Raw genomic sequence first — 16533 nt, forward strand, 5'->3', positions numbered from 1 at the left:
TGTCTGAGTCACCTGCAGTATTTTAAAGGACTGTGTGAGAATATGCACACCACTGTTTAATGCACTTAACACTTTACCTGTCACTTAATCGGTTTTACACTTGATGATTGGAAATTAATGGATTTTGGATTGCACTGAGCACTTTACCTTGCACCTGAATATATCTAATTTATATTGCATTGATTGAGACAAGATTGCGTATATCTTTTATCTATTTATTTACTTTTTTGTACGTTATAGTGGATGTTGTTTTATTATATGATCCACTCTAATTATTGAACACACTTATGCACTTTACACAAGGTATATTGATACATAAATAAGATATACAGTTTAATTTTTTCACATTTATCACACTCCGATTGGAGTTCCATTTTAATTTTAATATTAGCTTCATCACTTCCCAGAAGCGCTGTACCCCCCAGCCCTCACTACTAGTTCCTTTACTGCATGGTTTTCAGTAACAGTACATGCAGCATCTAGGAAGTGTTTATTGAATTTAGACATTTCCTTGGACAGCGCGTGACTCATAACACAATACATATAACTATCTGCCTGGAGTTTGCATGTTCTCCCTGTGCCTGCGTGGGCATCCTCTGGGGACTCCGGTTTCCTCCCACACTTCAAAGACATGCTGGTAGGTAATAGGATCTGGTCTAAATTGGCCCTACTATGTGTATGTATGAATGTCAGGAACCTTAGATTGTAAGCTCCTTGAGGGTAGGGACAGATGTGAATGAACAATGTATATGTAAAGCGCTGTGTAATTGGAAAGTGCTATATAAGTACCTTAATTAACCACTTGCCGACTGCCTAACGCCGATCTACGTCGGCAGTCAGCCCCTCACAGGCAAAGTGACGTAGGGCTACGTCACTAGCTTGTGAGGGTCTAGGGAGCGAGCGCGCGCCCCCGGAGGCGCGCTCCCGCTCCCGCGTGGTCACGGACCCCCCCGCGCGTGTGACCGGCGGACCCGATGTCCGCCGGTCACTCTGCGATCGGCGGGGGAGAGGGAGAATATCAGGCAGCTTGTGTAAACAAGCTGCCTGTCATTCTCCTTGCTGTTAGGATACTGATCACTCGGATCTAGTATGTAGATCCGTTGATCAGTGTCCATACAGCTCAAGCCCCAGCCAATCACAGTAGAAAGCACGCCCCTAGGGATACACACAGCCCCTCCCTCCCAAATAAAGTTAACCCCTTCACTACCAGTGTATTTTTACAGTAACAGTGCATATATATAGCACTGATTACTGTAGAAATGTCACTGGTAACCCCAAAAGTGTCAAAAATGTCAGTCAAGGGTCCGATCTGTCCGCCCCAATGTCGCAGTACCGCAAAAAAAATCGCAGATCGCCGCCATTACACGTTAAAAAAAAAACAACAAAAATGACAGAAATCTTTCCCTTTGTTAGTAAACGCGATAACTTTTGCGCAAACCAATCAAAATACGCTTTTTGCGATTTTTTTTACCAAACATAGGTAGCATAAAACAAATTGGCCGAAAAAGTAAAAAAATTTTGATTTTTAAATTTTTTTTTTGGGGAATTTCATATAAAAAAATTTGAAAAATATTGCTATTTTTGCAAAATTGACGCTCTTTTTTTGTTTATAGCGCGTGATCAAAAAATCGCACAGGTGATCAAATACCACCAAAAGAAAGCTCTGTTTGTGGGAAAAAAAGGACGCCAAATTCGTTTAGGTACAGCGCCGCACGACCGCGCAATTGTCCGTTAAAGTCACGCAGTGCCGAATCGCAAAATACCCCCTGGTCGGAATGGGGGTAAAATCTTCCGGGGCTTAAGTGGTTAAATACATGTATTTTATTTGGATTTTATGTGATAGACCAACACAAAGTGGCACATAGTTGTGAAGTGGAAGGAAAATGATAAATGGCTTTCCACATTTTTTACAAATAAATATGTGAAAAGTGTGGCGTGCATTTGTATTCACCCCCCTTTACTCTGATATCCCCAACTAAAATCTAGTGCAGTGTTTTTCAACCTTTTTTCAACCAAGGCACCCTTTACAAACTGGCAGAATCCCGAGGCACACCAACCAAAAATGTCGATAAAATTATATTTATGAGAAGCCACAGGTAACGCACATGAAAACAGCGGGTATTCTGTGCTACACCTGCGCTGCGGCCAAACAGAAGCAGATGTGAAAGCAGAATAAAACATAAAAAAAAGGCGTGCAGTTTCCATTAACAATAATACAGATGACTGCTTTTTTTTTTTTTTTTGCTTTTAAATGTAATCACCGACTTTTTACTCTTTTTTATGTAAAATAAATATACATAGATAAGATATGGGGGTTTTAAATGCTGTATTATTATTAATGGAAACTGCACTTCTTTTTTAATGTTGTATTCCGCTTGCACATCTGCTTCTGTTTGGCCGCAGTGCAGTATACCCGCAGTTTTTATGTGCGTTTCCTGTGGTTTCCTACTTCTATTATGTCCCTCATTTTTGGTGTGCTTTCAGAAAATGCACCAAAAATGTAGGGCATAGTAAAATTTTTTGAGAAGCCGCAGGTAACGCACATGAAAACAGCGGGTATTCTGCGCTACACCTGCGCTGCGGCCAAACTGAAGCAGATGTGCAAGCGGAATACAACATAAAAAAAAGACGTGCAGTTTCCATTAACAATAATACAGATGATTGCTTTTTTTTTTCTTTTAAATGTAATTACCAATTTTTTACTCTTTTTATGTAAAATAAATATACATAGATAAGATATGGGGGTTTTAAATGTTGTATTATTGTTAATGGAAACTGCACTTCTTTTTTAATGTTGTTGCAAACAGAAGCACATGCGCAAGCGGAATACAACATAAAAAAAAATGCAGTTTCTATTAACAATAATACAGCATTTAAAACCCATGTATATTTATATTACTTGGTGAAATGGTGAAAGCAAGAACGTAAAGTTAAGATAGTGACAGTCCATCCATTCTGATATTCTGATGTTATAATTAATAATTAACTCACAGAGCCACTGAAGCCACTCCTGTTCTTCTTCTCTGCTGGAACTTGAAAAGCGCGCCAGCAGCAGCTTCCGGGACCATGGCTCTCCCCTCCCAGCAAGCACTTGCCGATCCTCGCATAACAACCGATGACGTCATCGGTTGGCATAGATGCTGTCGGGAGGCCGGCGCAGCTTCCGGAACGCAAGTGGCAGCGGAACGAAATTTAGCCGTCCCTTCTGGCACAATCAGAATCAGAATGTAGAACGGTTTGTCTGCTAATATTACTGCAAGGAAAACATTTCTTTAGGATTAATGCACATTTGGGTCATTTTGTCGTGGCACACAGGTTGGGAAACACTGATCTAGTGGAACCAATTGCATTCAGAAGTCACCTAAATAATAAATAGGGTCCACCTGTGTGTAATTTAATCTCAGTATAATTACAACTGTTCTGCGAAGCCCTCAGAGGTTTGTTAGATAATCTTAGTGAACAAACAGCATCATGAAGACCAAGGAACACACCAGACAGGTCAGGAATAAAAGTAATTTAAAAAAAATAAACTGCGCTAAATGTACAACCAAGAGTAGAAACCTAAAAGTGAGATATACAGCGACATACAATATGCAAAAAAGGTAATTTGCGTTAAATGTGAAGGAGTGATGAAATTGACATAAATAAACAATTATATTGTGACAAAAAAGAAATGGAAAGTGAGGTAATATAGCACCAGAAAAGACAAAAAGTGACCAAAGCTCTTGGTCAACGTGAACACCAGTGACAGTCCAGCAAACTGTGAACTTGTAAGTTTCCAACCATGTAAATGACACCTGGACTGTATCTGTGAAGAAATAAAAACTCCACCACTGATTGCAGTTTCCACCACCACTAATAGGTAACCTGCTTACCAGAAATAGAGACCTCAAGGGTCCACAGCACTTGCTTGGTATATATCCCAACAAGGGCCGTGATATCCAAGGGGAAAGTGAAGACCTCTCCTCTGTGTACCTCCAACTTGTAGGCAGCTTATCAAATGATAGTACTCCCCATCAAATACAACTGAAGGTGCATCATAGTGTAAAAACGTACAATGGTTCATTAACAGATAAATTAGTATGTACTTACAGATACGTAGTGGTCAGAAGCATTAAAACAAGCTGGCTGGCTACACAACTATGCCCATCCTTCCGGGGTCTCGCAGAGCGCAGTGACGTCAGCACGTCGCTAACCCAACGTGTTTCGTCATAGATAACGTCGTCTTGGGGCACGTACAGCATGCTGACTCACCGCATTATATACCAAACATCCATAGTAACCACACCTCGGTATGTGCCACAAGCCGTCACTAGCTTAACAGCCATCTTGGATCAGGGAAAGGTACCCTCCCTCCTAATCCATTAACACTAGCCATTTATGCTAAAATAAGCCTAAAGCACATGTACAGTTGGCTTTATCTACTTGGTGGGATTCCAATATTACTAATGGATATATATAAATGTAGCAGGATTTCCAGGCATTGGGCTTGATGTGGGACTGCCATTGTTACCGGTGACACCCTCAGCCCATTTAAGCTGAATACCCAAGTCTGAGATTGGAGACAATGACCATTCCGGCATCTTTGGTTTGTTTTGTTTATTTGATAATGGGGATGGTAGAAGGGAATGAGTGGGATACTCCTCTGGCTCAACTAGGTACAACTGGGACACTTTGCAGAAAAATGCCTGTTAGCGCTGTCTTGAGGCCAGCTGAATGCCGACCAACGCTTGCTGGAGCTTGAAAAATAATGACTTGCTGAACTTGTGCTTAAACTTGACTCTTGACACTCTGGTTAGCTCAAAAGTCCTGTGAACAGCTCCCTCCAGCCCTTCACTGACTGAGGTGGCTCCTTGTAACTGCTTGTGCTGCTGCAACTCTCAACACTGTACACTACATGCTGTACACTTTAACTCTTCAGGGCCCAACCGCTGGCACCCCCTCTACACTTCAGGGTCCTCTCACTAGGCACCCCCTCTACACTTCAGGGTCCTCTCACTAGGCACCCCCTCTGACACTTCAGGGTCCTCTCACTAGGCACCCCTCTGAACTTCAGGGTCAACACTGGCACCCCCTTTACCGCTAGCTGGCTCCTGGATCCCTTGGACCTTCACCGGAGTGGTCCCCTCTGCTAGGCAGACCCCCAGAGGCAGTTTACAGTACTCACGAACTGGGAATGCTTTCCTGAAACTGGACCCCCTCAGCTCCGCTGGTCCTCGGCACACCGGATCCTCTCTGCAGCTCAGCTCAGCTCACTCCGTCCCCTCAGGCAAGCCGCCCGGGACACCCGATCCTGCTGACAGGAGGAGAGACACTCTCCTGGGACTCTGCTTCCCGCCAAAGACGCTGCGTCATGCGCTCCCCTAAAACGTATACCCCCTCCCAAAATCTTGTATATATATAGTTGTGATTGAAAATTTTGGGCACCCCAGGTACAAATTTATATTAATGTGCATACAGAAGCCAAGGAAAGATGGAAAAATCTCCAAAAGGCATCAAATTACAGATTAGACATTCTTATAATAGGTCAACAAAAGTTAGATTTTATTTCCATCATTTACACTTTCAAAATAACAGAAAACAAAAAAAATGGCGTCTGCAAAAGTTTGGATACCCTGCAAAGTTAATATCTTGTACTGCCCCCTATGGCAAGTATCACAGCTTGTAAATGCTTTTTGTAGCCAGCCAAGAGTCTTTCAATTCTTGTTTGAGGTATCTTTGCCCATTCTTCCTTACAAAAGTCTTCCAGTTCTTTGAGATTTCTGGGCTGTCTGTCACGCACTGCTCTTTTAAGGTCTATCCATAGATTTTCAATTATGTTGAGGCCAGGAGATTGTGAAGGCCAGGGCAAAACCTTCAGTTTACGCCTCTTGATGTAATCCCCGTGGATTTCGAGGTGTGTTTAGGATCAAATTTCCATTTGTAGAAGCCATCGTCTCTTTAACTTCAGCTTTTTCACAGATGGCATCAAGTTACCATCCAAATTTTGCTGAAATTTTATTGAATCCATTTTTCCTTCTATGTTCCCTGTGCTACTGGCTGCAATACAACCCCAAAGCATGATTGATCCCCCCCGTGACAGGAGTCACTTTGGGCATAGGGGTTGTGGACCCCAAATTCCTTTAAAGAGGTTGGGAGACACCATGTCCAGCCTTGTGTGGCTTTCTTATGTTTAAGTCACCCTGCATCTTTTATGGATGCAGGGTAACCGGGAGGGTGGTGTACACTGAGAACATGGTTTGGACTATTTCAAATGGGACAGTATATGCATTACCAATATCTCTCAGGAAATATGGAGATCTACCTCATTCCTGTATACCAGGCATCACTAAATGGCGGACCGCGGTCCGTATCCGGACCCAGTTAATGTCTCATCCGGACCCCTGTGGTCCCACCCTTTAGAGTCGTTCTTCCCGCAGCCATCACCACTGTCAGTCTCACAGAGCCAACAGCTGGAGGCAGGACAGCTATAGACAGAGGGCAGGGGCTACCAAAGTTAACAAGCAGGTGATTGGTTGCGAGGATACAGGGCAATCTTCGCTCAAATATGCAATATGGACCTCTGCTGAAAGAATAATTTACTGACTGGACCTTTGTAAATTTTAATTCAATATACCTGCTGTACACTGTAAGGCACAGGAAGTGCAACTCCTAATGTGGGCGTCTAATCAATGTGTATTAGCTTCAAGAGAGGGGGGGGGGATTGTTTCCAGCAGCCCCTCCTAAAGAATGTCTACTGATTAACTAAGTGCTTTTGTCTAAAATAGGAGAGTATGTTAATTGGGTCTGAGACTATTGATAAGCATGTTAATGAGCTCACCTGGCTGTCTACTAAGGGAGGTAATTACACAGTCATTGTTCATTTGGTATTCTCAAAGTTTATATAAGAGAAGAAGAGAGTTACTCTTGATCGAACCTCACTACAGAGCCTTGTCTCGTACTTGGGGGGGAATTATTGATGGGACTTGATGTATGGCGGATTTGAGTGGTCGATAGCTGTCCTAGTGTTCAGGAGCGGATTATCCTAGACGACTGTAACCCCTTTCATACTTGGGGTGTCGTTATAGTTGGCGGCAGCGGTGGGATGACTTCCACAGCCCAGAAGGACAGCTACAAGAGGACACAAGCCATGGAAGCGGAATTCGAAAGGAGGTTGCGAGAGATACCAGTAGATCGCAGGGAACCAGGGTCAGAGCAGGTCCTACTACGTTTGGGTAATTCAATTTGCTGGGAACTCTGGAAAGAAGCGCTTGCTGTGAGCAGCGACGCCAGGGAAAAATACTCCCCTCCTACCAGGAAAGGTACTGGTCACAGTATGAAGTGCGAATGGAGTTTTTGGGGAGACAACCGCATGAGGAATGGAAAGCCGAGTTAAGCAGGCTGGTCCAGGCGGAGATACGGTTGGATGAGGACTACAGAGCACTCCATTGGTATATAACCCAAGTGTGCCCATGGAAAGCGGACGACAACCCAACTGAAGGCTTTGGCCACGGCGGCCTGGGGCTGTTATTAGAGAGGCTGTCCAAGGACCCTGACTTTGGGAGCGATTTGGAGTGGCGCTTTGAGGAAATTGCAGATTATAGAGAAGAGATGATGGATGTCTTGGATATAGACTGGGCACTGTGAGGTTTGGAGTTTCTAGCCAATCAGGAATGGGAGCTGGAGATCGCCTACATGCGGCTGCTTGACTCCGTTCAGCACCAGGGCTGGGCTCCCCTTGCCTAGGAAAATCCAGAAGTACCAGCTGACAGTCTGGAAATCCTGGCTGAAGATTGGGCAATGTGGCACAGTAATAGTGTGCTTTGCTCACCTGCAACCCCAGCTTTAAATACAGAGGTTTTATGACAGATGCAGCAAGTGTTGACTCACCTGGATGAACCTGCTTCTGCACAGGATGAGATTGGATGGAGGAATGTGTCTGTCCAGCAGCAGGATAAAGGTATGGGAGAAGAGGAAGCCATCTTCATTCCCCAACCACAGATTACAAATTTAATGGACTTTCCATCAGAGGATGATTTGGATTATAAATCACCTGCAAAAGTGTTGGCACTGGGCCCAAGTGCCACCAGTCTGTGTCCTGGACTTTCAGCAATTCCAGAGACTGGAGATTTATTAGACTTTTCTGCTGAGGAGGAACCTCCCAGTGAGCCTACAGCAGATGAGCAGCCATCCAGGCATAGCACTGCTGACCTCTGGAGGCAACAATTGGTGATCCAGGAAGGTGTGTGCCAGGCCACTGGCATTGCAATTTACTTGCCAGCAGAACCACTGACATCAGGGCCTTATATCACTGAGCTCTGTCCAACACCAAGAGCAGCATCTGTGGAGTTACAAGAAACTTCTAGAGCAGAAGCGCTGACAACTGGACAGAGGGTCCAAGACCTCTGCCCTACACCTGTGGTAGTTCTGGAGGCCCAGGATGAAAAGGTGGCGGTCCCTTCCCAGCAGCAGAGTGTATCCCAGAATGATGACACCAACCCAGCAGAAGGGCTGGCAACAGAGCAGAGTGCTGCTGGCCTCTGCCCTAAACTTACTAAGGATGGATTTCCTGAGAAGGTGGATGAGACTACAATCTCCACCTGTATACCCCAGGGATGCTGGGCAGTCGGCCCAGACTCCCAACAGCATGAGGAAGTGAGCCCAGCCACCCTGTCCTCTCTCCAGCAGCTGAAAGGAATCCTGGGAGAAGGGCCAGTTCATGCTTCTTCCCCACAGAGGAGATGTTCTAACAGAGAGGCAGAGGTTGGCTGGGTGAGTGAAGTTCTTCTGTCCCGGACAATTTGTTTGGGGAACATTGTGGGTGCAGACATTGGAGGACTGGAACTACGGACTAACTTCGAAGTAAACCCGTTTGGGGTCTCCTTCTGTGTTGCTGTCCTGCCGAAAGGGGAGAAATGTGACAGGAGTCACTTTGGGCATGGGGGTTGTGGACCCCAAATTCCTTTAAAGAGGTTGGGAGACACCAGCCTTGTGTGGCTTTCTTATGTTTAAGTCATCCTGCATCTTTTATGGATTCAGGGTGACCGGGAGGGTGGTGTACACTGAGAATATGGTTTGGACTATTTCAAATGGGACAGTATATGCATTACCAATATCTCTCAGGAAATATGGAGATCTACCTTATTCCTGTACACTGTAAGGCACAGGAAGTGCAACTCCTAATTTGGGCGTCCAGGAAATAGGAGAGACACTGTGTCTGCTAATCAATGTGTATTAGCTGCAGAGAGGGGGAGATTGTTTCCAGCAGCCCCTCTTAAAGAATGTCTACTGATTAACTAAGTGCTTTTGTCTAAAATAGGAGAGTATGTTAATTGGGTCTGAGACTATTGATAAGCATGTTAACAAGCTCACCTGGCTGTCTACTAAGGGAGGTAATTACACAGTCATTGTTCATTTGGTATTCTCAAAGTATATATAAATGCTGTGTTTCTTTCAATAAAAGGAGAAGAGAGTTACTCTTGATCGAACCTCACTACAGATCCTTGTCTCGTACTTGGGGGGGGATTATTGATGGGCTTCATGTATGGCGGATTTGAGTGGTCGATAGCTGTCCTAGTGTTCGGGAGCGGATTATCCTAGACGACTGTAACCCCTTTCATACTTGGGGGGCGTTATACCCCCCCCCCCCATGCTTAACAGTTGGACAGAGGTTCTTTTCATTAATAGGCGTATTTTGATTGGTTTGCGCAAAAGTTATCGCATCTAAAAACTAGGGGAAAGATTTATGTCATTTTTATTTTTATTTACTAGTAATGGCGGCGATCTGTGATTTTTAGAGGGACTGATTGGACCCCCAACTGACATTTTTTACACTTTTGGGGGGACCAGTGACATTACTACAGTAATCGGTGCTATAAATATGCACTGTTACTGTAATATTGACACTGGCAGGGAAGAGGTTAACCCAGGGGCGATCAAAGGGTTAAGTGTGAGCCTAGAGGGTGTTTTCTAATTGTATGGGGGATGGGACTTGTGAAATGATCATAGAGACATGTGATCCTATATAGAAGGATCACAGGTGCTCTGTGATAATTTCAGAAAGAAGAACGGTCAGCTGTGTTTACAACAGAAGATCGTCCTCTCTCAGCGGAGAGCGATCGCTGGTGCCCGGCGGCAATCACGGCTGCCGGTCCCATGGATTGGCATCCCCACTGCCTAGTGGGGGTGGGAGCTCACCACTGGCGGCACGGGCTTGCCCCCCAGCACCACGTGTGCGACCGACGTAGGGCTACCTCATTTCGCACAGCCGAGCCAGTCTGCCGCAGTAATTATGCGGCAGGCGGTCAGCAAATGGTTAAAGACTAAGCCTTTTTCTGACACTTGTTAACTACAAATTAAAATTTGCATTTTTTTGCTAGAAAATTACTTAGAACCCCCAAACATTATGTATATTTTTTTTAGCAGAGACCCTAGAGAATAAAATGGCGGTCATTGCAATATTTCATGTCACACTGTATTTGCGCAGCGGTCTTTCAAACACAATTTTTTGGGGAAAAAATACACTTCAATTAATTAAAAAAGAACTAAACAGTAAAGTTAGCCCATTTTTTTGTATAATGTGAAAGATGATGTTACGCCGAGAATCGTGAGGGAATCGTGATCTTTATTTTAGGCAAATAAATTGTGATTCCTATATCATCTAGAAATGTGCAGCTCTACTCACAGTAGAAAATTAAGAGCTGAGTAGATTACTGCCAGGATTAACAGCCTTCCCCTGGTTCCCCAGTCAATATTTTGGATAGACAGGGCTGCCTGGGACCAAAAATAAAATGCTGCCCCCCCCCCAAAAAAAAAATAACACCCAAGAAAATGCATCTACAGTATACTAACTATTTTATACAAATATAAAATTAGAAAATATTATATATACGGTTATCTTCTTCCATGACTTACCACCGGACCGGTCCACCAAACACTCACTGTTTGTCCTCAGTCCTCCTATCACTCCTGTGTCTGCCGTGGTCAGCGCCCTAGAAGATCCAGCCTGCCCTGTAGGCAAACACATGCATGTGTATTTAAACTTTGGGGTGCACACCCTAATGCAATAGGCTGCGCACACCTATGGGCGGTGTAGGTGGAAGCGGCGGTGGAGGAGGACCAGGGCCGGATTAAGAGCATCATGGGCTTGGTGCTGAGGATTTTGAAGGGCCTTAAGGGCCGTGCCTTGGCATGCACCCAGAGGAGGAAGGGTGCAGCCATGCATGCCTAATTCAACAAGGGATGCTGTCTCTGAAGCCCATAAACACATCCATGCATCGGCAACTGTCCCTCCTTGTCCGGCCTTCGTGCTGTGTGGGGAGGTTCTGAGGGAGCTGCCTGGGGAAGCGAGCATAGAAGCCAGACTTCTGTGTTTACAAGTGACAGAAGAGCGGTAACAGTGAATATGGCCAACCCGGGGCCTATATTAAGGTAGGGGCCTGGAGCTGCAGCTCCAATAGCCCCTACGTTAATCTGGCCCTGAGGAGGACGAGGTAGCCAACACTGCTTTTTTTCAGAAATTTTAAATGAGGGTACACCCCAAAAGAGTGAGAAAGAGCAAAAATAGAACAATGGCTGGGTAAGGTCGGTATCCATCGCTATTCTGCACAAGGTACGGAAAAGTCCCGTGGGATCCATGCCTGGTTCATTTTAATGAACGTGAGCTTGTCCACATTGTCTCTGGACAGGCGGCTGCGCTTGTCTGTGATAACGCCCCCAGCCGTGCTAAATACCCGTTCAGATAATACACTGGCTGCAGGGCACGCCAGCACCTCCAAGGCGTAAAGGGCAAGCTCAGGCCATGTGCCCAAATTGGAGACCCAGAAGTTGAAGGGGGCAGACCCGTCATTCAGTACGTCTAGGCGTGTGCACACATACTGCTCCACCATGTTGGTGAAATGCTGCCTCCTGCTAAGACGTTCCATATGAGCTGCTGGTGCTGCTGTTTGTTATGGCGTGCTGACAAAGCTTTTCCACATTTCGGCCATGCTAACCCTGCCTTCTGAGGTGCTGGCGGTGCCCTGGTTGCGTTGGCGACCTCTTCCTCCTCCTCCTCTGCCTTGTGCTTCCACTGTGGCCCCGCTGTCAGGTGGGAATGCCAGCAGCATCGCGTCTACCAGCGTGCGCTTGTACTCGCGCATCTTGCGATCGCGCTCCAGTGAGTGAATTAAGGACGGTACGTTGTCCTTGTAATGGCGATCCAGCAGCGTGGCCACCCAGTAATCAGCACAAGTTAGAATGTGGGCAACTCGGCGGTCTTGTGGAGACACTGCAGCATGTAATCGCTCATGTGTGCCAGGCTGCCCAGAGGCAACGAAAGGCTGTCCTCTGTGGGAGGTGTATCGTCTGTGTCCTCTGTATCCCCCCAGCCACGCACCAGTGATGGCCATGAGCTGGCCTGGGTGCCACCCTGCTGTGAACATGGTTCCATCTCCTCCTCCATCTCCTCCTCCTCATCCTCCTCATCCTCCAGAACTGTGCCCCTGCTGGACAATTGTGTCCCTGGCGTTTGTGTGTGCAGGAACCCACCCTCGGAGCCCCTTGCGAATGACTGCCCTGAAAGCCTTGGAAATGTTACCTCTTCATCCTCCTCCTCCTCCTCATCCTGTGCCACATCCTCTTCCATCATCGCCCGAATTGTTTTTTCAAGGAGGCATAGAAGTGGGATAGTTAAGCTGACAACGGCGTCATCGGCACTGGCCATGTTGGTGGAGTACTCAAAACAGCGTAACAAGGCACACAGGTCTCGCATGGAGGCCCAGTTATTGGTGGTGAAGTGTTGCTGTTCCGCAGAGCGACTCACGCGTGCGTGCTGCAGCTGAAACTCCACTATGGCCTGCTGCTGCTCACACAGTCTTTCCAGCATGTGCAAGGTGGAGTTCCACCTTGTGGGCACGTCACATATGAGGCGGTGAGCGGGAAGGCCGAAGTTACGCTGCAGCGCTGACAGGCGAGCAGCAGCAGGGTGAGAACTCCGAAAGTGCGCACAGACGGCCCGCACTTTCTGCAGCAGCTCTGACATATCGGGGTAGTTTTTAAGGAACCTCTGCACCACCAAATTCAGCACATGCGCCAGGCAAGGGATGTGCGTCAAACCGGCTAGGCCCAGAGCTGCTATGAGATTTCGCCCGTTATCGCACACCACCAGGCCGGGCTTGAGGCTCGCTGGCAGCAACCACTCATTTGTCTGCTGTTCCATGCTCCTCCACAACTCCTGCGCGGTGTGTGGTTTTTCCCCCAAACAGACAAGTTTTAAAACTGCCTTCTGTCGTTTACCCCTGGCCGTGCTGAAGTTGGTGGTGAAGGTGTTACGCTGACCGGATGAGGAGGCGGTAGAGGATGAGGAAGAGGAGTAGGAGGAGTTAGGAACAGGAGGCAAACTGAAGCGCCCTGCAATCCTCGGCGGTAGAAGGAGATGCGCCAAACAAATTTAAAAAGGTGTATCTCACATGTACCGATACAGACTATCCCGCAATTTAATTTTTTACACTCAAACAGGGTGTATATTGAATAGCGGAATAGGACAAATTTTACAAAACGGTGTATCTCACACGTACAAACACAAACTAGGCCCTGATTACAATTTTTTGTACCCTAAAGGCAGGATGAGGAAGAGGAGTAGGAGGAGTTGGAAACAGGAGGCAAACTGAAGAGCCCTGCAATTCTCGGCGGTAGAAGGAGATGCGCCAAACAAATTTAAAAAGGTGTATCTCACATGTACCAATACAGACTATCCCGCAATTTAATTTTTTACATTCAAACAGGGTGTATATTGAATAGCGGAATAGGACAAATTTTACAAAACGGTGTATCTCACACGTACAAACACAAACTAGGCCCCCGATTACAATTTTTTGTACCCTAAAGGCAGGATGAGGAAGAGGAGTAGGAGGAATTGGAAACAGGAGGCAAACTGAAGCGCCCTGCAATCCTCGGCGGTAGAAGGAGATGCGCCAAACAAATTTAAAAAGGTGTATCTCACATGTACCGATACAGACTATCCCGCAATTTTATTTTTTACACTCAAACAGGGTGTATATTGAATAGCGGAATAGGACAAATTTTACAAAACGGTGTATCTCACACGTACAAACACAAACTAGGCCCCGATTACAATTTTTGTACCCTAAAGGCAGGATGAGGAGTAGGAGGAGTTCGGAACAGGCAGGAGGCAGACTGAAGCACCCTCGGCAGTATGAGATGCACCCCAAAAATTGGAAAGGTGTATCTCACACGTACCGACACAGACTATCCCACAATTTAATTGTTTTTACCCAAAGGTGTAGATTGAATAGCGGAATAGAAAATATGATATCAAAAGGTGTATGTATCTCACACGTACCGACACAGACTATCCCGCAATTTAATTGTTTATACCAAAAGGTTTTTATTGAATAGCGGAATAGAAAATATTATCAAAAAAAGGTGTATGTATCTCACACGTACAGAACCAGACTAGGCCCCAATTACTATTTTTTGTACCCCCAAAGGCAGGATGAGGAGTAGGAGGAGTTCGGAACAGGCAGCACCCTCAAATCTTCGGAAGTATGAGATGCACCCCAAAAATTGGAAAGGTGTATCTCACACGTACCAACACAGACTATCCCGCAATTTAATTGTTTATACCCAAAGGTTTTTATTGAATAGCGGAATAGAAAATATTATCAAAAAAAGGTGTATGTATCTCACACGTACAGAACCACACTAGGCCCCAATTACTATTTTTTGTACCCCCAAAGGCAGGATGAGGAGTAGGAGGAGTTCGGAACAGGCAGCACCCTCAAATCTTCGGAAGTATGAGATGCACCCCAAAAATTGGAAGGGTGTATCTCACACGTACCAACACAGACTATCCCGCAATTTAATTGTTTATACCCAAAGGTTTTTATTGAATAGCAGAATAGAAAATATTATCAAAAAAAGGTGTATGTATCTCACACGTACAGAACCAGACTAGGCCCCAATTACTATTTTTTGTACCCCCAAAGGCAGGATGAGGAGTAGGAGGAGTTCGGAACAGGCAGCACCCTCAAATCTTCAGAAGTATGAGATGCACCCCAAAAATTGGAAAGGTGTATCTCACACGTACCAACACAGACTATCCCGCAATTCAATTGTTTATACCCAAAGGTTTTTATTGAATAGCGGAATAGAAAATATTATCAAAAAAAGGTGTATGTATCTCACACGTACAGAACCAGACTAGGCCCCAATTACTATTTTTTGCACCCCCAAAGGCAGGATGAGGAGTAGGAGGAGTTTGGAACAGGCAGCACCCTCAAATCCTCGGAAGTATGAGATGCACCCCAAAAATTGGAAAGGTGTATCTCACACGTACCAACACAGACTATCCCGCAATTTAATTGTTTATACCCAAAGGTTTTTATTGAATAGCGGAATAGAAAATATGATATAAAATTGGTGTGATTTATCAATAGCACATGTGAACAGCAGTATCTTATATCAGTCAGCTCTGCTGCAGGCTATGGAGGGAAAAAAAAAATTCCCCTTTTAAGTTTGTAATTTTTAACTAGATTAGTAGAGACTATGCCACAATTTAATTTTTTTAACCCAAGGGTGTATATTGAATAGTGGAATAGAAAAAAAGTGTATAATTTTTGAAATCACTCAATAATAGCACATGTGAACACAGCAGTGTATTATCACAGTCAGCACAGCAGCACTGAAGGAAAAACGCTGCACACAGTGACTGATAGAAAAAGCCTTTTCTCCCTCCTCCTCAGTGGGCAAAAAAGATTGTGTTCACTGCACCCCACACACAGCAAAATCGATGTGGACCAGCTCTGCTGCAGGCTATGGAGGGGGAAAAAAAAAATTCCCCTTTTAAGTTTGTAATTTTTAACTAGATTAGTACAGACTATGCCACAATTGAATTTTTTTAACCCAAGGGTGTATATTGAATAGTGGAATAGAAAAAAGTGTATAACTTTTGAAATCACTCAATAGTAGCACATGTGAACACAGCAGTGTATTATCACAGTCAGCACAGCAGCACTGAAGGAAAAACGCTGCACACAGTGACTGATAGAAAATGACTTTTCTCCCTCCTCCTCAGTGGGCAAAAAAGATTGTGTTCACTGCACCCCACACACAACAAAATCGATGTGGACCACTGACACCTGCCTATCTCCAGCCTCTCCCTAAAAGGATTGATAAGATCGGTCACTGCAAACCCCCCCCCCCCCCCCCCACACAGCAAAATCGATTGTAGAACACTGACCCTAAAAATCAGCAGCCTCACCCTAAAATGCCCTACAACTCGCCCTGCTAAAATACTCCGACCTGTCCCTCAATTCTATCCGGACACAAATGATTTTTGCCTTTCTGTCCCTAATCAGCAGCCAGCACGATGTGTGCTCTGTCCCTGAACTACAGCATAATGACGCAGCGGCACTGGCTCGAACTTATAAAGACTTGGTCACATGCTTCAGATGGCCAATCACAGCTACTAATACATTTGTAGGCATGGCTGGGATGGCTTAAGGCACACCAGTTAAACGCTTGTTGATGTGCTGTTGAAAGCCCGCCATGAAA

General features: G+C 45.4%; 1 protein-coding gene across 1 annotated transcript in view; it reads left to right on the forward strand.

The window, feature by feature from the left end:
* Positions 1–3066: 3066 nt before the first annotated feature.
* The window catches only part of LOC309547930 (cell surface glycoprotein CD200 receptor 2-like), a gene marked incomplete at both ends in the record, with an annotated part of 53809 nt that continues 40342 nt past the window's right edge, over positions 3067–16533 (forward strand). Inside the window, one exon of the mRNA XM_082247928.1 lies at positions 3067–3127. Within this exon, the coding sequence (XP_082104054.1) occupies positions 3067–3127 (61 nt within the window). The remainder of the gene's footprint in view (positions 3128–16533) is intronic.

The sequence above is a fragment of the Pelophylax lessonae genome (genome assembly GCF_965119305.1).
Source record: "Pelophylax lessonae genome assembly, chromosome: 2".
Taxonomy (NCBI): domain Eukaryota; kingdom Metazoa; phylum Chordata; class Amphibia; order Anura; family Ranidae; genus Pelophylax; species Pelophylax lessonae.